Here is a 23,061-nt window from a genome sequence, read left to right on the forward strand (position 1 = left end):
AGTGAGGCACAAGGCCATCATGTGTGAGGTGAAGGCAGTGATCATACTGTTTATCCTATTCTCAACCAGACATATTTTGACCCAGTCGTCCAATCACTGTTTCTTTCCATTATGTCACCATATGTTTCTCACTTTCACTTCAGCTGGTCTATTTGGGAGACCAGCATTCAATTATCGGTTGACTGATACCAAAGATTTAAAAAAAAATTGTACTAAATGTTCTCTTGCTATTCTTTTGCATTATAAGGCGAGGACTAAGGTGGGGTATTACTTCATTGTTGTTTCTAGCTCCACCGGTGTAAACAAACGATCGTTTGCTGGGGAGAATTACTTGATTCGTCATGCAAATGACATCAAGCCCCACCAGTGTGGTCAAGTAGTATTCAAAAATAAGACATACCTCAATGGTGTTGGCTTTGTCTGCTTGGTTGATGTCCAGTGCAGCTCATTGCTTTCTGCCTGTGATGTCTGTTTGAGTGGTGACAAATGACACGTAACACAAATTTGTAGAAAAAACTTAACTACTTTATTTTACAATATTATGCATCAATAAAACCAAAACAAAAATGGTATTAAATTACAAATGATGTCTTTCATCCTAGCTAGGCTACCTTAGCTTATTCTTTGCGTGGGAGGAAGGGGTTCCCCCCTCCTTCATCTCCCAACAGAGACACCAAAATATATGTGTTTACTGCATGCTGGTCAGTCATGAAAAAATTCTGTAAAAATATGGGATCATGGTAAATCTATTTCCTAACCCTAACGTGACAGGCCCCATCACTCAGCAAAAATATCTGTGTTAATACGCTGAGAGTGGCACCTAACAAATAGTGCCACACAGGTTCCATGAACAAAGTTTTGTTCCTAGAACTGCCTGCCTGTGGAACTCTGTTTTGCTAGCCTGCTTTCCAGCGGACTACAATATGGTCCTCTTCAAGTTCAATGTGAACAAGTTCCTGTTGAGCCGTCCCCTTAAATAGTCAAATTATACCCAAGTTTCCTATTGATTGCTATTTCGTTGTGTTGACGACATCCGTACACTTATTAAATATTCATCCTTATGTGGCTTTTGGATCTTGATAAGTGGTGGCTCCTTTGTAAAAAAAAAAATAAAATAAAATAAAAATGGAGAAAGAGAAAGGTCGAATTAGCTTGTTTGCCACATATCACTTTGAACTTCTTGTCCGTGATGCAACTTTTTATACATGATGCTCTAAATAACTTAATTTCAAATGGAAATTTCCATTCTCTGCTTAATTTTAACATTAGACGAGAAATTCTGATTCTAACCTTATTTTTACATATTGGCAAACTTTAATTTCTACGTAGTATAGAAAGGAAGAGAAAGATTTAATCAGCTTAAACATACACCATTTTTCGATCACTTTCATTTCAGTATTTGCCACAATAGAATAGTAGGATACCCTCCCCACTTTCACCAAAAAAAAAATAAATAAATAAATGATTCCACAAATTGAATTGATAAATCTATGATCCTTTCTGCAGTTCAACTATATTTGGTACAAATAAACCATAGTCTTTGTTTGACTTGTCCACCAAGCTTGAGTCATGAATATCCAACAGTTTTGTTTTATCACTGTTAAATGATTAGCACACTTGAACACAATGTGTAAAGTTGTTGATAACTTTGACACGAGCCTTTCTTGGGATTGCTCAGATTTCGGCTGTGATGGCATTCTTCAATTTAGTAATGGTTTGGAGATTGTTTGGATAGACATGTTGTATTCTCGTGTGGGTTGTGTATATATTCTGTACATATATACACGTGTATGTAACGAGTGTCTTATTGAATGTGTGTCTGTTCTTCATACATGTATTTACGTGTGATCGCCTAGTTTTCAAAATGTCACAAAACTATTTATCTAGTATATGTTCACAAATAACGACAAATAAAGAACGAAATAAACATCTTTGTCTCTTGCCAGACAAAGGAAGACATACCTTCACAAAAGGGACAAATACCATTCTATGGGGCTACAACATTTGGCCAATTAAGGAACACACTTGGCGCATCTTTGATCTTGTTGGACGGAAAGCTGCAACAAAAATTCCACCACGAACAACAGACCTCGGATTATTTTCGGCAACCTTTATTCCAGAATGTTGTTCCCGTCTTGGAATGGTTGAATGCTGATACAGTCCTGTCTACATCTTAGTTATTGGTCTTGCCCCTGCTGGGTGCCGTCCCGTCTGTCAACCGTCTCTCTCGGCCACCCATTACAGACTCATACTAACTAACTTTCTAAATGTCTCTAAACTCGTTACGTCATGTATCTACATAACTAAAGATCCTTGCCTGGTCTTTTGTCATGTATCTTTGCTCATTAAAACTAAACATTCCAATCCTAAATTATTAAACATCTTTCTAAACATTTTATTATTTTACATATTTCTACCTTAAATTCCAGTCTTATTTTAAAACATTCTTCTGTTATCAAAACACTTTGTTATTTCTATGACATTTTCATCACTTCAAATGTCGGCCACTCACCTTTTTACCCAGGACATCTGATATTGCCTGGGCCATAATATAATAGACATTGTCTTTGAGATAAGCCTACAGATAAAAATCTGAGAGATTATGGTGTGGTTAGTGTGAAACCTCTTCAGGATCAAAACAAGTACTGATGAGAAGATCACCAAAGTAACCCCCTTCTCTTAATTGGCAATAAAACAAAGACTGTTTGACCTAAATGACTGATAACTGGTGGACAAGTCAAGCTTAGACTGAAGTTTTACTTGTACCCAAATTTGGTTGGATTACAAAAAGGATTGTGATTTTTTTTTTCTTTTTTTTTTTTACCAATTCTAGAATTGGAATTTTCTAGAGAGCCTGTAGTTAGTCATAACGGTTTTTTATCATGCAAAGAACAGAACGACAAAGACTGAAAACCTGGGTGTGCCAAGTTCGAATCCAGTTCGTTCCACACAGAAACTTTCATCAAACCCACAGCTTGACCTTGTAATTAGAAAATTACAAAAAACAATAAGGTAGAAAATTTTGGGAATCTTAGGCCAATTTAGCAAGACTCAATTTTTGCTAATTGTCTTTAAAAACTGTTTTCATTAATAATTAACTTTTTACTGTATCGTTTTTCATAATTTTTGGGTATGTTCATTGCTGCAACATGACAATTAAGTAGATACCATTGTTTTTACTTAAAATTCCATATTTTGATTTTCGAATTTCACCCTTATAATGACGAAGCACCACAAAAATTGTAAATAAACAAATTGTCAATGTGAATAATTTTTGTTCCTTTATTTTCAGGTTGAACGTCCAAGAGATCGCTGTTTTCATTCTGTACTAACGGTTGGAGACACTAAGTATTCTACGCCTTACTGGTAAGTCCTCATTTGCCTCTCGCAAATTCTTTCTGTTTTAATACCCCCTCCCTCCAAAAAAACGTCACCCATACTAGGTGAGTTGAACAGGTTTCATTCGTTGGCACGAGTATAATGAGAATATCAAATTCACAAGCGGTCCCAGTCGGATGTATATCCTAGTTCAGGGAGATCACAATATTAGGTTTTTGAAGTCCTTATAAAAAGATGTTGTTTTCTTTCTCCTACATACAGCACCTGGTATTCCCGGATGGTTACTCATCTGATACTGACCAGATTAAGTGTTGCTTAACTTCAGTGATTTAATGAAATTATGCTGTATATTCATTATTCTGTTTTAATGGAAAATAATGATCTCTATTCACAGTTGTGGATATGTTGAGATTTGGTAAATGTTGGTATTAACGACAATTATTATTTTAAAGGAAATACAATCAGGGAAATTAGTCAAAACCAACTTATTTTGCGTTACCTATTGGTTTGTGAGGTTATAGTCAGCTAACGTACTTCCTAATTTGCGGCGTAGCGCTCTCAGAAGTGGGGACAAGTCAAATACGTTTCTTCACCTAAATTGTTGTTCAGTGTTTCTATTAAGTTTTTTTTTTGGGGGGGGGGGGGGATAAAATATAAGAAAAAGACATTATTATAAAAATTAACAAAATCATACAAATAAAAAATAACAGTCTTTATTTGCACTTTTAATAATTTAAAAAATAAAAGTTTTTATTTTATTTGAAATTTCATAAAAATAAGAAATTATAAAAACAATTTTTTTTTTAATTTTAAAAATAAAAGTATTTTTTATTTGACTATATAATAAGTATATGTTTATGAAAGTATGAAAAATAAAATTATTGAAATCAAAATAACAAATAATTTGTACCTATTTACTATGCCTCCCCACGGGACAGAGTTAGACACCAGGGTCGTTTTTTAACGTGGACAAATAATTTGTAGGCGTGAGAGAATAAAAATGAAGGAACTGATTTACCTTGTCATCGCTTCCGGTAAGGCTACGCCAGAAATTACGTTTGCTGAGTATAACTCAAAATTGAAAGTATGATTTCGTCATAGGAGTTATACACATGACTCATTTTCTGCCGTTAATACTACATTTAAAATGACAAGTTGTTTATCCGGTATGATCATCCAGTTGGTTACTTTTTAGAAAATAGCAAGTGCTTGCATGCACAAATCCAATTAACAAACACTGAAATAGATTTGTATTGATTATTTAAAAAAGGTCCTTGCCTAGAATTCCCTCTACAGTAGAATCCTAAAATACCGTTTCGTTTGCCTGTTTCCCACCTGACTACAACTTGGATGTCTTCAAGTCCAACGTAAACAAATTCCTGATGAATCGCCCCCTTAGGTGAGACACTTTGTCAAATCTCCAATACTAATGATTACTGCGATGCTGTCCCATTGATTACCGTACACACAATAACCCTTATCCCCGAGTGGCTTCTGGGCCTTGATAAGTGGTGACCCCCATGTAAAAAAAAAAAAAAAAAAAACCCTAGGATACGTTTTTTTCAGGTTATGATGTGTAATACCATGTTTTTCCAGTCCCTGGTTACGATATTTGTCTCGACTTACAATGTTATTTACAATGTTATTTGATTATATACATGTGTATTATATACTGTACTGTATTATGTTACTAATTTTTATTGCCATATCCCGGGGTTCTACTGTATATTAAAAAAATAATTAAAATCTGTATGATGTACATACCTGTGACGAATAAAATATAAACGAATTTGAATTTTTCCAATGCCTCCTCATGTTAAGAATGGCTTTCTAAAATCTTACAAATTTGAATTATTTGGAGTTATCTCCTTTTCTTCAGAATATTTTCAAGATGGTGTCATGAGATTGTGTAATATTGCATATGAGTATGGTGGTTAAATATCAGCAGCTGTAAGATAGCTGGCTCGTGAGGATATTAGCAGCAGTAGCCGAAAAAAGGCACATATGCAAATTAAGAAGTGTGCGCGAGTGACAGTAACAAGTAACAAGAAAAAGAAAAAAAAAAGGACACCACGTGGTCGAGAGAAAAAAAAATCAGTGCCGTAGGAAACGGGTGTATAAAGTGAAGGCGAGGAGGGGCTGGCTGCGGCTAGCGTGCAGTCGGAAAAGATGGACATATAAGAAATGGCTGTCTACAGCCAGCGTGTAGTGAAGCAAAAGCGAGAGACTTTTAAGCTGGATTTGAGGCGGGGAGAAAGAAAAATGGGAAGCATTTCTATGGCGATGTGTAAAACGTCAGCATTACACACATTAATAGTGACGTCATCATTTCATGTGTTTGTGTCAATTTCTATGGATATGCATTATAATTGTTAATGGAAGTAACGTTTTTTTGCTATGGATAAAGAATAATATAAAACTTACCTTTCGTAAAACAAATAGATTTTTATTAACGAAGTACACAGATGAGAGTTAATAAAATAAAATCAATTTTAACGTCTTCTGTTGACACATGTATTTAAAGATAATGTTCCTTACAAGCCTCCATACATTTTGGTAAAAAAGCGCAAAACATAAGGACCACCCTCTATCAATTTAAGTAATAAAATTAAAACGGATTTTTTTAGGCCGATTTTGGATTTACAATTTTTATTATCTCAATAGTCTTATTTCATCTTATATGAATATATTTTTTTATTATTATTAAAAAATCTGCTTAAACTTCATATCGTGTAATATTTGAATTTAATATCATTTAAAGCTTTTTAAAATAATTATTTTTTAGAATTCTGTGTTTTTTTTGTTGCTGTAATTCAAATAATTATGTTACAGAGAAAAAAATTATCAAGAAAAAAATGTTTTTTTTAACATAATATTGAATTTATGTCCAATTTTATTTACAACTTTAAGGTAAGTGAAATAAATAACAGAATTTTATATATATATATATATATATATATATATATATAAATTACTATTTTTTAATTATTTGATCTTTTCAGCTTTAAAAAATGTTGAAGTTGTTATCGACCTACATTTATTTTATTTAGTTTTCGGACCATGAAATATAGGGGGGGGTAGAACACCTAAAAAAATATATTTCCTCTAATATATTTAACAAAACCTACTTTTAATATGTAAGTTTATTTAATAATGAATAAATATCGAAACTTTCAGGAAGATATGACTATTATTTGATTTTTACTAGATTTTTAAAACATGAGTGTGTGAACGGCTTAAAAAACGTCACTACCTAGGAACATTGTTTTTAAAGCGTCGATAATGTAAACACGATTTTTGTCTCACATTTTCATTATTTTTGTATGCTGTAAAAATTTTCTTTTTAATTTTAGCAGTTTATTTGTGGCTTCTTTTAATTGGTAAAAAAGTTAGGATGATAATATTAAATTACAATTACATCATTTTACATATAGGCGGGGTTAAAACTGTGGCTGCGTTGGAGGTACCTCTAAAACGGTAATAAACGACTTGTGGTAAGAAAGAGAAAAGCTGAGTCAGATTTGTTTATTTTTGTTTGTTTGTTCTTTTTCAATTGTGCTGGATGGCGTAAGCTTCTGAGAGAGGTTTGAACTGTAACATAGTTCAAGTGTAACGGCCATATTACAATTGTGGCTCATAAAATTTGACTTTCTTATTTATTATATTAAAGCCGTATTCTTGTCTGCTTGTTTCACATATGATGTCATAGCAGATGACATCATATGTGAAGTCATAGCAAAAAGACAGTTTAAAAGTGAGGTGGGGGGGGGGTGCAAAAATAAAAGTATAGATTTCTGGGCAGTTCCAGGTAAATTATCTAGTTTAAAAATAAAACTATTTGATAAATTTACATGATTTTTAGTGTACAATATTTTTTTTTTCATCATGGGTATGTACAGCATACAAATTTTTCTTTATTTTTTTTTTGTTTTTTAATATAGGGGGAATTCTGAACAAGCACCTAAAATAATTCACTCTACAGTCAATCCAACTCTGTTGGTTAATGTTTGTATAATTTGTTTGCTGTTTTCTTATGTATTGCACAGTCTTAGTTCTATAGTTTGCTCGGGCCCTATGCACTGTTCATAATTTGTCCTACATGTGAACACGCTCTATGTAAGATTTCAAATGTTTAGACCAGAAATTGGCTGAGTAATTTGGTAAAGACTGCAGAGGTCAAATTTTTTTTAACTTTGACTCCAATTTTGACCCCTTAACATTTATTGTTTTGGGCTCAAATCAAATTAAAAAGTTTGATCCATGTACAAGTAACCTACATTTGAAATTGCAAGTGTTTCGACCCAAAATTGGTGGAGGAGTTTGGTAGAGTTTTCAAAGGTCAAATCGTTGAACTTTGACCCCTTGACAGCCAAATTTTTGGCCGAAAACCGATTAAAAAGATTTTCCCAAATCTTAATACCCCTTATGTCAAATCTTGAGTCTCTAGAATGAAAATTGACAGAGTTATTGCATAGGGAAATGTACACAGACACACACACACACACACATTTTCACTTTTATAGACATATAGATGTATTGTATATCTTAGTTATTATCTGTGTATGTAAATTTGTGAAATCTGATGAATGTGTGACGTGACTACCATTTCATTTTCTTTCATTTCACAGTGGTCAACAGATACTCATATGGCTCAACTGCTTTTATGAGTCTGTTCTTCACTTCCTTGTTAGTTCCTCTATGAGACGTTAGGATCTTTCCAGAGTATCGCATCTCTGTAGCCTGTATTCTTCTTTACATGTCTGCAGTTAGGATCCACAATTCACTGGAGTACATCAGTCTGGTTTCACAAATATAATCCTGTGAGAAACTGTATTGTACAGGAAGAAAGAAAGATTGGGCCAAGAAAGAAAGAGATGGAAGGAAAACATCCGAGAGTGGACAGAGCTGGTGCTGAGTAGCACGCACAGAGAAGCAGAAAATCAGGTGGGGTTGGAGAAAGCTGGTTGCCAAATCATTTTTCGTGCTTCAACGGTCGTCCACGCTACGAGACAGATAGGAGAGATGAAGATGGAATTTTGAGAGCTGATGTTCTCATTTTGATTACTTCTTTTGTTTAGAAGTGGCGGGATTTCTTTTTGTCAGGCTTGGTTTGTCTGATAACTGACAAATAATGAAGGTAGGTTAGGTTAAGGCTAGGTCATAGTGCTTTTATGATCAGCACTTTCCTCAAGTGGCAGTTCTAGAGACTGAGCTCAACATTATCTCCTCTTCATCAGCACTTTTTCTTTGATGAGACTATCTTTATATGTAGCCTCATAACCTCCTTCCTTCATCCTGAAAAGCTTACCTTTTAGATAACCTGTTTAGAATCCAGGTGATTGAATGCTGGTGGTGGGCTTTCTTTCAGGCTTGGTTTGTCTGATAACTGACAGATAATGGAGATAGTTAAGTATCCTAGGTAGAGGTTGAAGTCCTAGTACTTTTCTGGTCAGTATTTTCCGGGGTGATAGTACAGGAGATACAGGAGACTAAATTTAGGGACAACTCCTTGGGAGGCATTTTCATCAACAATTGCCAAATATCAGACTATTCTCAAGTGCTATGTTGTGCATGGATGTTTCTTGATGTATTTTTGGGATTTATGACTTGGCCCATCACTGCCATGCTAATGTTGCAACTATAGGTTTGATTACTTTGCCTTTGAAATTTATCACTGGCTGTTAAAAGACTATCTTCTCGCTCCTGGACAGGGTTCAAAAGAAAGTTGCCAATCTGATAGGTCCTGAACTATCTGAGCTTCAGTCTCTGTTGCATCGACGAAATGTTGCATCCCTCTGCCTGTTTTACAAGTATTTTAATGGCAGATGCTCCAACGAACTGCAAGCCATGTACCCCCTCAACATAAATGCCTCTGTCAACCCCGACAAGCAGCTAAATCCAACCCCTACACAGTAGAGATCCCTAGATGTAAGAAACCCCTTTACTCTAATAGTTTCTTCTCCAGAACTGCTAGACTTTGAAACTCCCGAGTTCCTGCTTTCCCAACTGTACTGACATACAGAAGTTCAAGTGTAATGTGAACAGACATTTTTCTGCTCAACTCCCTATATAGTATCGCTGCAACTTATTTTCTCGATAATAGCCCCCTACATCAAAGTGGCACTGTGCCTTGTTTGGGATGAAAATGGAATTAAAAAAAAAATGATTCTACCTTCCTTGATGTAACTATTTCAATGAAATAAAACACATCAATAAAATGCATCAATAAAATGTATCAACAAAACACATCAATAAAACACATCAACAAAACACATCAACAAAACACATCAATAAAAAGCATCAACAAAACACATCAATAAAACACATCAATAAAACACATCAACAAAACACATCAATAAAACACATCAATAAAAAGCATCAACAAAACGCATCAATAAAACACATCAATAAAACACATCAATAAAACGCATCAATAAAACACATCAACAAAATGCATCAATAAAACACATCAATAAAACACATCAACAAAATGCATCAACAAAACACATCAACAAAACACATCAACAAAATGCATCAATAAAACACATCAATAAAAAACATCAATAAAACACATCAATAAAATGCATCAACAAAACACATCAATAAAATGCATCAACAAAACACATCAATAAAACACATCAACAAAACACATCAATAAAATGCATCAATAAAACACATCAACAAAACACATCAATAAAACACATCAATAAAAAGCATCAACAAAACACATCAATAAAAAGCATCAACAAAACACATCAATAAAAACATCAACAAAAGACATCAATAAAAAACATCAACAAAACACATCAATAAAATGCATCAACAAAACACATCAATAAAAAGCATCAACAAAACACATCAATAAAAACATCAACAAAACACATCAATAAAAAACATCAACAAAACACATCAACAAAACACATCAATAAAATGCATCAATAAAACACATCAACAAAACACATCAATAAAAAGCATCAACAAAACACATCAATAAAAAGCATCAACAAAACACATCAATAAAAACATCAACAAAACACATCAATAAAAAACATCAACAAAACACATCAATAAAATGCATCAACAAAACACATCAATAAAAAGCATCAACAAAACACATCAATAAAAACATCAACAAAACACATCAATAAAAACATCAACAAAACACATCTATAAAAAACATCAACAAAACACATCAATAAAAAACATCAACAAAACACATCAATAAAAAACATCAACAAAACACATCAATAAAAAACATCAACAAAACACATCAATAAAATGCATCAACAAAACACATCAATAAAAAACATCAACAAAACACATCAATAAAAAGCATCAACAAAACACATCAATAAAAACATCAACAAAACACATCAATAAAAAACATCAACAAAACACATCAATAAAAAACATCAACAAAACACATCAATAAAATGCATCAACAAAACACATCAATAAAATGCATCAACAAAACACATCAATAAAATGCATCAATAAAACACATCAATAAAACACATCAATAAAACACATCAACAAAACACATCAATAAAACACATCAACAAAACACATCAATAAAACACATCAATAAAAAACATCAACAAAACACATCAATAAAGTGCATCAACAAAACACATCAATAAAATGCATCAACAAAACACATCAATAAAATGCATCAATAAAACACATCAACAAAACACATCAATAAAAAACATCAATAAAATGCATCAATAAAACACATCAATAAAACACATCAACAAAACACATCAATAAAAAACATCAATAAAATGCATCAACAAAACACATCAATAAAACACATCAATAAAAAACATCAACAAAACACATCAATAAAACACATCAATAAAAAACATCAACAAAACACATCAATAAAATGCATCAACAAAACACAGCACATCAATAAAACACATCAACAAAACACATCAATAAAATGCATCAACAAAACACATCAATAAAACACATCAATAAAATGCATAAAATATTATAAAGTGACAAATCGAGAAACATTTTTGGAAAATATTACTTTTCTCAAATAAATAGGGTTTCTTAAAGAAATTAGTTTGTACGAACCTATTTTAAAAATAAAAATCTAGTATTAACAAAATACGTGATAAGAAACAAATACTATCAGGCTGATAAGAAAGTCCTTGTGGTTTTTAACTTTTAAATTCAGACGAACATATCTCGACTCAAAAATTTATTGCTCGAAATAAGCACCATCAGAATCAACACACTTTTGCAAACACAAAACGCATTCACGCAAGTAATATAAAAATCTTGCATTCTTGTGGTGATGAAGTCTTTAAAAGCACTTTTGATATCATTTAGGTTTTTGAAGTATTTCTCACGCAGAAATTTGTCGAGATGCTTGAAAAAAGTGTTAGTCGTAGGTAAGAGGTCTGGAAAGTATTGTGGATGAGCCAGAGTTTTGCAACCCAATTCGTTCAACTTCAGCAGGATCGGTTTAGCAACGTGTGATTGGGCATTGTCATGGAGGAGAATTGGGTCTTTTCTGTTGACTAATACTGGGTGTTGTTGCCCAAGTTTCTGATGCATTTCATCCATTTGTTGACAGTACTTTTCTGCCATAATGGTTTCGTCTGCATTTTAAAAACTAATGTATGAGACTGGTAGCATGACCTTCTTTTGGTTCAACTCTGGCTTTGGGAAGTGTTGTAGAGTTTCGTCGGTGTCTAAACAGCATTTAAAACGGTTGTAATTTAAACGATTTAGATAGAGTAAAAAACGCTCTTTAAAATGATATATAAAGTAAAGGTATTATAATAAAAAACTTATTTGAAAATACATCATTTGAAACCAAAATTAAAATTCTGCAAAAACTTTCTTCCTAACTTAATAATTAACATATCTCGTTACCAAGAAAACAATTTGAAAAGTTTTCTTCAAATAATATCTTAACAATATCTAAAACAACTTAAAGGAAGAAAAAAAAACATTTCAAAATCTAAAAATCAAACAAAATCACTCACACATTAATTGATAGTCAAATCTCACACTTTGGAAAACACCTTCATAAAAAGAAACATTTTAAAAACTGTCTGATTATGAAAAAAAAAACCCAAAAACTGTTTAACCTAGGATGAACTTGAAAATGATTGAAAGGTTATTTCTTTTTTTTTGTTGTTGTTAGTTCTGCTGTGAGTTAAATGGAGTTCATCCTCTTTTTTCTTTTGTTTTCTTTTTGCAATCTGTTGACTATGATTTTGTGTTGTCTTTTTGTTTTTGTTTCTTTTCTTTTTTACTGGAAGCCTGGCTGTTGTTCATCCTTTTTCATTGCTTATTTTCGAAGTCTTAAAAAAAGGTTCATGTTGTGCATTTGTTAAAATTTTCCGTTGTTCAGAAGTCTGTGTTCTTATCGGGTCACCATTTTTAGGGAGTAGTTTTCTTGTTAGCGCCCTTAATAGAATAATTGTCGCACACAAAAACACAGAATAAATAACAGAACCCTGTTTAAAACAAAACAACGAAAAGATTTATTTTGGCAACAAAAAGTTTACAGTTGAATTGTGTCCGGGTTGAGAAAAAAAGACTAGAAGGTTCTTTTAGGTTTGTCAGTCAGGAAGCCGTTCTTTGTGTAGTCTCTCAAGTTGGCAGCAGTTATTTTTTATGAAAATCTTCAATGTTGGAATGTCAAGTGGACAGGGATGAGAGAGGAAGAGAGGTGCCTGGCTTCTCTGCTGGTCGAGTTCTTTCTGCTGACTGACTGTGTTTTCAAAAGAGGGTAAAAATGTTCTTTAGAGGACAGATGAATCAATACGCCCCAACAGCTGATTGGTCAGTGTGTGACCGAATCACTCAGGTTGATTCACAAGAGAAAATAGATCCTTTATGACTGTCTTTCTCTCTTTCATTTATGCAACTTATTCTTTCATTCTTTTCAACTCCTTATATCAAGTGGCTTCATGCATTGTCTGGAGTGACTTACATAAGTGTGTCTTTTTAAAATTTCAACTCTTCAGTTATATATGATATACAGTTGCAGACTATGGGCTTGGCATGCCGAGTTCAAGCGCTGTCAAAGCTACTGTATCATTTTTCACTAATATCCTTGGGAGAAAAAATATGAATCTAATTCCACAATGAACGTGTGTGTATACTCTTCCTCTGCCCCTTTTTCTCATCATCATCGGTCTTTTTTTCTATTTTTTTTATTAATGTGAAAGTTGAGAGGCACCATATGCACTGGATGGCCGCCATCCAAGTAGCTGGCTAGCTGCACACATGACAGATCTCGCTCCACACCTCCAATAAGCTATATCATGAGGATTGACTGAAGAGAGCTTCCACTCCATGCAGTCTTTTCACAGCAGTTCCCTCCAAGGCATGATCACTCCCACAAATGTATTTTTATGTTTGCGTCATGGATTTTTACAATAACCTGAAAAATATAATAATAAAAAAAACGCAAATCTAAAGCTAAATATTTGGGTATTTAAAAAAAAAAAATCAGAATCAGTGATTGTACTGGAATTGGAAATTTAAAACTATTGATAATTGTAATGGAGTTTGGGAATAATATTGTAATCGTCCCATCACTAATATATATATATATATATATATATATATATATATATATATATATAAAAAGGCCTTAAAAATCTATCAAAACCGAGATCAAAACAACCCCCAAGAAAACCTAACACACAATAGAAGACTAGTTGTTCCCACTAACAATAAAATATATATATATAGATAGAGAGAATAAGTTAAGAAGATTAAGAGTAAAGTTACATAGGAACTTTATTACATTATCAAGTCAATAAGGGTTATAGAAAAGGGAATGTATTCAACCTTTGTACACACACACACACACACACACACACACACACACACACACAGAAGAGAGAGAGAGAGAGAGAGAACAAGTTAAAAGTAAATTTACATAGGTACTTATCATATTATCAAGTTAATTCGGGTTACTGACAAGGGAATAAGGAAGAAATCTCTTTAGACCATGGCATTTTGAAGCTAAATGCTTCTCATCAGAAGAGAAGAAAAGCCGGCATTATACAAATGTAAAGGTAAAAAGACAACACCGACTTCGAAAGCATTCAGATTTGAAAAGGAAAATTTTTTAGATTAGAATTGGAAAAAACAATTTTGAAACAAGAAAAAAATTTATATATATATATATATATATATATATATATATATATATATATATATATATATATATATATATACTAGCAAAAGTACCCCTCATTGACTGGGTTCAAAAACAGCCTACAGAAAATGGACTCTGATTTATGAAAGTATGATAGGTTATGAAAAGGAAGAGTGTTAAAGAGATAGCTTCGAATTTGGGGGTATCAAAACTAAAGCAAAATATGATGAAAGTAAAAATAAAATAGATAAACCCCATAATTTATTATACCATACCTGTTCACACTGAAACACTTATCGTAATATTCTGTGGATCTATATTAAAAAACCTTGTTAAACTTTGTGACATATTTCTATTCTATGGAGGTCAGGTGCGAACGAACACCCCATAATTTTATTATATCATATTTCTTCAAACTGAAACATAATTATCAAAGTATACTTATGCAGATAGATATGAAAAATCTTTATTAAAGTCTGTGCCTATTTCCATTCCATGGAGGCCAGGCGCGAACGCAGACCCCACAATTTTATTATACCATCCCTATTTAAGTTAAAACATACTTATCAAAGTATTATTATGTACATCTATATCAAAAACACTTGTAAACGTTTTTTTTAATTTTAAAATTTTTTATTTCCATACTTTGTGGGCCAGGCGCGAACACAGACCTCACAATTTTAATGAACCACTGCTCTGCCAGATCAAACATACCCATTCCTGTGTCTCGATACATCTTCTATCATTACATGTAATCAGTTTTTTTTTAAATAGTCCACCATATAGGAGCCTATTCGTGACCAGACACACACACACACACACACACACACACACACACACACACACACATTCAGTTTTATATTATAGATATATATATATATATAAGAGTAAATGGTAGTTTGCTTGAAGCATTGCTGGTAAAGGAATATATGGAAGTTTTAAAAGCCAAAAGCAATTGCTTTTGGCTTTTAAAACTTCCATATATATATATATATATATATATAATATATATATATATATATATATATATATATATATATGTTATTTTTAATAATCATTGCCCTGCCGTTGCATTGCAATCATTGCAGATTTGCTTTAGCCAAAGGCAAGATCTCAATTGTATGAAGCGTTTTATTGCAGCATACCAGCTATAAGCATGACCACGTCTTGCACATGAGGTGGAATAGTGGCTTCAGTTTGTGAAACTTCTTCCAAGCTCATGTGGACATATTTATGTTTGTAGCAAGATAAGAAATGGGCATTCTTGTCCAGAATTCTTATTAATATAAGAAGAATTCTGGACAAGAATGCCCATTACTAACAAGGAACAAAAATAAAGAAAAATCTGTATGATGTACATACCTGTGACAAAATGAAAATATCATATTCCAAAAATCACGTCAATTGATCAAGTGATTTATTCTTATAAAGAAAATCATTTTTAAGCAATTAATGGGAATGCATAAGCATTACAACGTAAATCTCTCAAGTTTTGAATTATTGCCTTCCTTGTTTGTTTAGATATTTTTTTTTAAAATGGCAGGTGACACAGTAACCTTCTTTGATTTGATTTTCTATTTAAAAATAAAACTACTTGATCAATTTATATGAATTTTGGAATATGATATTTTCATTTCATCACAGGTATGTACATCATACAGCTTTTTCTTTATTTTTGATTTTTAATACAGTGGGGAATTCTGGAAAAAAAACAAAACAGATGTGTAAAAAAAATATAGTAGTAGTCTAATAAATTTTCACTTAAGGTTAAAATTGAGGTTGTTTGACGGTAACTGAGAAGGCTAACTTGCTTGCCCAATGGTTTGCCTTTAACTCTACTTTGGACCCAGCAAACTACTTCCTGCCCAAATTTTATTTTGCAGATAGAAACTACATTCGATGATCTTAAAATCACCCCTTTTCAAGTTATTGATATCATAAAAAACTTAGACACCCTAAAGGCATGTGGACTTGATCTCATCTCGGCTATACTATTAAAAAAACAAATACTCTGCTGAGGTTGCTCCAGTTCTCTCCAAACTCTTCAATAAATACCTTACCGAATCTTACTTTCCTGACTACTGGAAAATTACTTCTGTGGTACCAGTTTATAAAAATTCTGGCAAAAGAACTGACTCACTAAATCATCACCCCATTAGCCTCCTCGTTCTTATAGCCAGAATCTTTCAGTTCTTAAATCAAACACTGGTCCACTTCATAGATACTAAAATTCTTTCCGACCAACCGTATGGATTTAGGCAAATCTGTTCTATTGCAGATATCCTAATTGTAATCTTTGAACATATATGCCATGCACTGGATAATGCAGGTGGGGAAAGGGCTTTGACAGGGATGGCATGATGGCGTTCTCATGAAAATTAAATAAAATGGTATTACTGTACAAATACTTAACAAAAGTAAATCCTTCTTAAATAAGAGAAAAATTCATGGTCATACTTCAAAACACGATATAAATGCGGGTGTGCCTCACAGGTCGATCTTGGAACATTTATTATTCCAATTATCCATATACTAGCATGAGAAAATTGAATTTGATTTTGAACATATTTGTTATTTTTAGGATAGAGGAATTTTTAATGTCTATGTATCATTTGTTATTTCAAGCAAAAGAATATTTACCTACCCCAGGACGGGTATTACACATGTATGAAATAATTGTACCTTCCCTAGTATAGGTAATTTACAGCACTACTAAATATGAAATAGTCTTACCTTTGCGAGGACCGGTAATGTATAACACATATTTAAAATAATTTTACCTCCCCTTGAACGGGGAATTTAAATACATATATGAAACAATTTAACATACTCTCAACAGGTATTGTACAACATATATGAAATAATTTTAGTAAGGAAAACGAATGAACACATATCCAAGGCAATGGCTGAAACCTTAAAGGAAGACCTCCAATCTGTAGTGAAATGGATAATAACATTCAATGCTGCCAAGGCAGAGCTTCTTTCCTTTAATAATTACAAGAAACCTTCTAAACCACTGATAGCCATGGCTAATGATACACTACCTGAAAGTACTTTGTTCAAACTCCTCGGCTTAACATTCACAGGGAACATGAATCTGAACAAATATATCAAGGGCATTGCTAAGACTGCTGCGAAGAAGATGGGCTCTATCTACCGTGCAAGAAAGTTATTTACGCCTGAGAGTATCCTGTACCTTTACAAGGCCACCATTCGCCCATGTATGGAGTATTGTTGTCACATTTGGGCTGGTGCATCTGTTACTAGTTTTTTCACTCCTAGACAAGGTTCAAAAAAGAATTGTCAACCTAATAGGTTCTGCTCTGTCAACCAGGCTCCAACCCCTGGCCCATCAACAAAATGTTGCACCCCTGTGCTTGTTTTACAAGTATTTTAATTGAAGGTGTTCCGACGGATTCCAAATCTTTGTATCCCCTTAGCGTAAATACCCCCGAAAAGCAGCAAAATCCCACCCTTACACAGTAGAGATCCTTATATGCTGGAAAGCCTTTTACTCTAATAGTTTCTTCCCTCGGACTGCTGCACTTTGGAATTTTCTCCCAGGGCACTGCTTCCCTGACTGTACTGACATGTGAAAGTTCAAGTATAATGTAAACAGCCGTCTTGCTGCTCAACTCCCTACATAGTATTCCTGCAAATTATGTCCCAAATAGTAGCCCCCTACATCAAAGTGGCACTTTGTCTTGTTTGGAGTGAAAAAGCAATAAAAAAAAAAATGAGTGGAATATTTCCAATTATAGTTACAGTTGTAAGTTCTGTGATAGAAGCGTTGATTGAATTTAAAAATGAAATATGAGATAGGTTTGAAAGGCAAAATCACAACGCAATATTATGAAAAATAAACGAATACTTTTTTGTTTAAAATTAATATTCAGAGACAGACTCCATCTTCAGAATTTTGTACATTTTTTTTCTTTCTTTTTTCTTTTCTTTTTTTTTTTTCTTTTTTGCCATGGTGTTGCGTTGGATAGGAAAAAAATCTGTGAAAGTCTGTGTGTTGATCCTCTGCAGTGTTTTTGGCTTTCAAACGTATCTCATACGTATTTTAGTTTAAAACTAGCTTGGGTGTCCGGGTGTTTGGAGGTGTGTGCTGAGCAAAAAAAAAAAAAAAATGGTAATAGGCAGGCTCGAACCCGTGACGCGAAGGCAAAGTGAAAAAAATCTGTCTTACTGCTACTCCATGATACAATGACTTGCAAAAATGGCGATGCAAAAAAACAAAAACAAAACCAACCCTCCTTGTAGAAAAGTGCCCAGTTGAGGGTGAAGGAATTAATGTTTTCGGCCAAATTTTCGATATTTGTCGACTGAAGGGTCAAGCTTCAAAACGATACCGATCTTGTGAAAATCCGTCACCTCTGTCAAAAGTTTTAAGCAGACATACATACATACATACATACATTTAAACAGACAGGTGAGATTTATATTATAGACTAGCGAGGGGTACCCGGCGTTGCCCGGGTGTTTTTCGGGGTATGTGAAAAAAAGCCGAAGCGTTGACGACGCGCAGTTGGAAAATAGTAAAGTGTTTTAAAAAAAACAGGTGCGCGTTTTTGATTGACGTGACGGCGATAGGTATTCAGCAGTTATTTTGTGCGGAACAGTTTCGAATAAATCGGTTTGTTTGTTTTTAAAAAGCCGCTCACAAGGAGCGAAATGAAAGCTAGAGTCTGATATGACGAAGTCGACATTGACCAAACTGGCTCTGGGCCTGTGATTAGAGTCGAGGTTCGCTTTTTTTATGCCGAAAAGCGAATGTAACGCGTGCCGATGCGGGAAATGTGAAATAATTAAGGTTTGAAAGTGAATAAAATTAAATAGAGAGGCGAGCTCCGTGGATAATTCATAGATATTACAATTTATAGATGATATAAAAACTTTTTAAAAGTTGTGAAGCGAGCAAGCGCTTGTTTGAAAGAAGCCTTTCGTGGACATCGAGGAAAAGCGAACACACACACACACACACATACATACATTTTCGCTTTTATATTTATAGATTTCCAATTAGAATTTAAATAAAGCTATATGTTTCAGCAATGATGTCACAGAGACAGGAAGTGACCAGTTTTTCATGACTAAAGGCAGACATGATGTTTCTCTATCAACCAGTTAGGTTTTTGAATAACTGTTGTCTCTACCCATGGGGATGAAAGTGTGGTGTTTTATATGTGTATACATTTATGATATGAAGGAAGAAGAATAAAATCCCAAAGAGATTTCTATAGCTCAATTACATTCGTCAATGTTTCTTTATTAATAACATTTGTGAAAGCTGTTATTGAGAAGAAGGAGATAATGACAGAAAGAAGAGAAGATGAAAACTTTGACTGCCATGGGGATCAATCAATCAATCAATCAATCAATCAATCAATCAATCAATCAATCACACACACACACACACACACACACACACACACACACACACACACACACACACACACACACACACTATTCTGTGTGTGTATTTGTGTAATAAATATCCATACTCCTATAATTTTTTTGTGTGTGTATTGACATTCATATTAAAAACGCTTTTTTCTATTTATTTAAAAAGAAAATACAATTCACTTTTTTTTTTTGTCACTCAGTCCTCATTTTTTTTAATGAGTGATTTTTCTGACAAAGGGAGAAGAAAAAGCTGTATTCTAGGTTGGCAGTATTTTGCGTGAACAGTCGGCAAAGATGGCGGAAATATTTCATTTCTATGTCTATCCTTGTAGCCATGTCACTAGTAAGGGTGCTGGAGGTAAACGTTTTATCTGGGCTGACGTTATCCGCCTGATAGTCAGGGACCCGAACCTTGGATTAACCACTAAGGAGGCTGTCCTATCAGCAGGTGCAAAGTACTGGGGCTGCTGTATTGCCATTTTGTGAATGGATTCTGGACCATGCAGTAGTCTCTGGTGGGGCCTCTCGATGCCATATTAGTGGGTAATTGTTACAGCTTTATCTTATCATGTGCTACAAAAAAAAAAAAAATTCTTCGTTACTTTTCTCTCTTTGTTTTCCCCTCTCTGTCCTGCTCTAAGCAAATCTGACGACCTAGTCCACAAACTCCAAAATTCCATCATGACAAGTTTCAATAACAAATACACGATTAAACCCGGATCTGAAACTTCCAACGTAGACCCCCACTACCATGTCTCCTTCTCCAACATCAGGGGTCTACGTTCTAACCTTCCAGAGGTTGAAGCCCAATTACAGGAGACTAAACCAGACCTTTTCTTTGTATGTGAAACTGGAATTGGACAGACTATTTCCCTAAATGAGTTCGTAATTAAACGATACTCTAACCTAACTTCCAAAACTGACCCCCAAGATCGCCATGGGCATGGAATATGTGCCTATATAAAAGATGGCTTTCCATGTGGTAGGGACATCTCCAGAGAAGATCCTAACTTGCCCTATATGTGCTTCCGAGTAGCACTAGCTCACACTACGGCATTTATATTTACTCTCTATCGCCCCCATAACAGCGGAGTTACTATCTTTAAAAGCATATCTGAGAAAATTGACCAAGTTCTATTAGCATATCCTTCAGCTAACATTCACGTATGTGGAGACTTCAATGTTCACAACGTGGAATGGTTGACCCACTCAAACAAGACCGATGATGAGGGGAGGTTCTGTCATGATTTCTCCATTGCATATGACCTCACTCAGATTGTTCACGAACCCACCCGTGTGCCTGACAATGACGGCCAGTATGCAAGTCTCCTAGACCTCTTTCTCACAACTTGCCCTGAACTATGTTCAGTTTCCGTTCTGTCTCCTTTTGGATCTTCTGACCACTCAGTGGTATCAATTAAGATAAAAATGAAATGTAATAAGTCCTCTGACGTACCTCTCCATCATACAGTATATTGATACACTATGGCTGACTGGGATAGTTTCCGTACATTTATATCGGATCTTCCTCTGCGTTCCATGTTTAAAAAGGATGTGTCATCTAGAGTATCAGACCTGACAGAATGGTTAATTGTAGGTATAGACAATTTCATACCCTCGAAAAAGTTCCAGCAAAAACCTAACAGCCAACCATGGTTCTCTCCAGAATGTGCTGCTGCTATTGCGCACAGAAATCACTTTTTCCACTGCTTCCAACGTAATAGATGTATGGAAACTAAAGCCGCTTTCAGGACTGCCAGCAACCATTGTAAGAAAGTAATAAAGAACGCAAGAGAGTTGTATGCTCAGTCCGTCAAGTCCAAAGTAGCTGAGCAGCGGCTTGGTTCCCACCAGTTTTGGCAAATTGCAAACAGAATCTTGAACAGAAGTGTGTGCTCCATCCCAACTATCATCAATGGACCTGAGTTAATCTCGTCAGCATCAGACAAAGCCAAACTCTTTGCCAAGAACTTTGCAGCTAATTCGACCCTTTGCGACCAAGGCTGCCAACCCCCAATATTTCCTCCTGTATCAGAAAATACACTATGTGATATACAAATATCTGTATGTGATGTTGCCAAGCTAATCAAAAACCTTGATTCCAGTAAAGCAACCGGCCCTGACGATATTCCAATTATAGTACTCAAAAAACTTCAACCAGAACTAGCACCCATACTTACAAAACTGTTTAAACGTTGTCTTAAGGAGAATTGCTTCCCATCACCCTGGAAAATCTCATCAGTATGCCCTGTATTTAAGAATTCAGGTGATCGCTCATCCCCCTCTCAATACAGGCCAATAAGTCTCCTGTGCGTCATGAGTAAGTTGCTGGAATCTGTGTTAAATAGAGAAGTAATCAACCATCTCAGCAAAAATAACCTTCTTAGTGACACACAATATGGTTTCTGTTCTGCTAGATCTACAGCAGATGTGCTTACAGTTATATCTCATAGGATTAGCAAATCTCTCGACGGAGGCAACCTTTCTAGGGCAATTGCTCTTGACATATCAAAGGCCTTTGATAGGGTATGGCATAAAGGTTTACTTCACAAGATCTCCAGCTATGGTATTGCTGGAAATGTCTTCTCAATTATTAAATCATTTCTCTCTGATAGGTTCATAAGAGTAGTAGTTGATGGGCAAAAATCAGAAGCTCACAGTATAAATGCTGGAGTCCCTCAGGGGTCGATCCTGGGCCCAACTCTTTTCCTGATCTACATTAATGATCTTCCAAATCACATCCTTACATCATTCGTAGACATTTTTGCTGATGACACTACCATCTATGGTAGCACATCTAAGACAGTAAACGACCAAGTTCTCTCCGATTCTCTCTCCTCTGATCTTGATCACGTTGTACAATGGGGAAAGGAGTGGCTGGTTATTTTTAATGCATCTAAAACCAAGCTTCTATCTTTACATCATCAACGTTCTGATCCCCATCTGGCATCAATTGAAATGAATGGTTCTCGTCTTGAGGAGGCCTCAAGTTTTGACAGGCTTCTAGGCTTGACCTTTACTCCTGATCTTAAATGGAATACGTACATCAAATCTGTTGCCAAGGCCGCTGGAAAAATGGTGGGATCCTTCTATCGATCCAGTAGATATCTCACTGCTTATGCAATTCTCTATCTATATAAGAGCCAGATACGTCCAAGGATGGAGTACTGTTG

General features: G+C 34.4%; 1 protein-coding gene across 3 annotated transcripts in view; it reads left to right on the forward strand.

Moving 5' to 3' along the window:
* LOC145297716 (tRNA-dihydrouridine(20) synthase [NAD(P)+]-like) overlaps nt 1-23,061 on the forward strand; it is a 255,634-nt gene that overhangs the window by 152,127 nt on the left and 80,446 nt on the right. For all 3 annotated transcript variants that reach the window (XM_080143929.1, XM_080143926.1, XM_080143927.1), the window contains one exon: nt 3,293-3,366. In XM_080143929.1, coding sequence (XP_080000055.1) covers nt 3,293-3,366 — 74 coding nt within the window. The remainder of the gene's footprint in view (nt 1-3,292; nt 3,367-23,061) is intronic.

The sequence above is a fragment of the Euprymna scolopes genome, chromosome 18, assembly GCF_053919585.1.
Source record: "Euprymna scolopes isolate OS-2025 chromosome 18, ASM5391958v1, whole genome shotgun sequence".
Lineage (NCBI taxonomy): Eukaryota > Metazoa > Mollusca > Cephalopoda > Sepiida > Sepiolidae > Euprymna > Euprymna scolopes.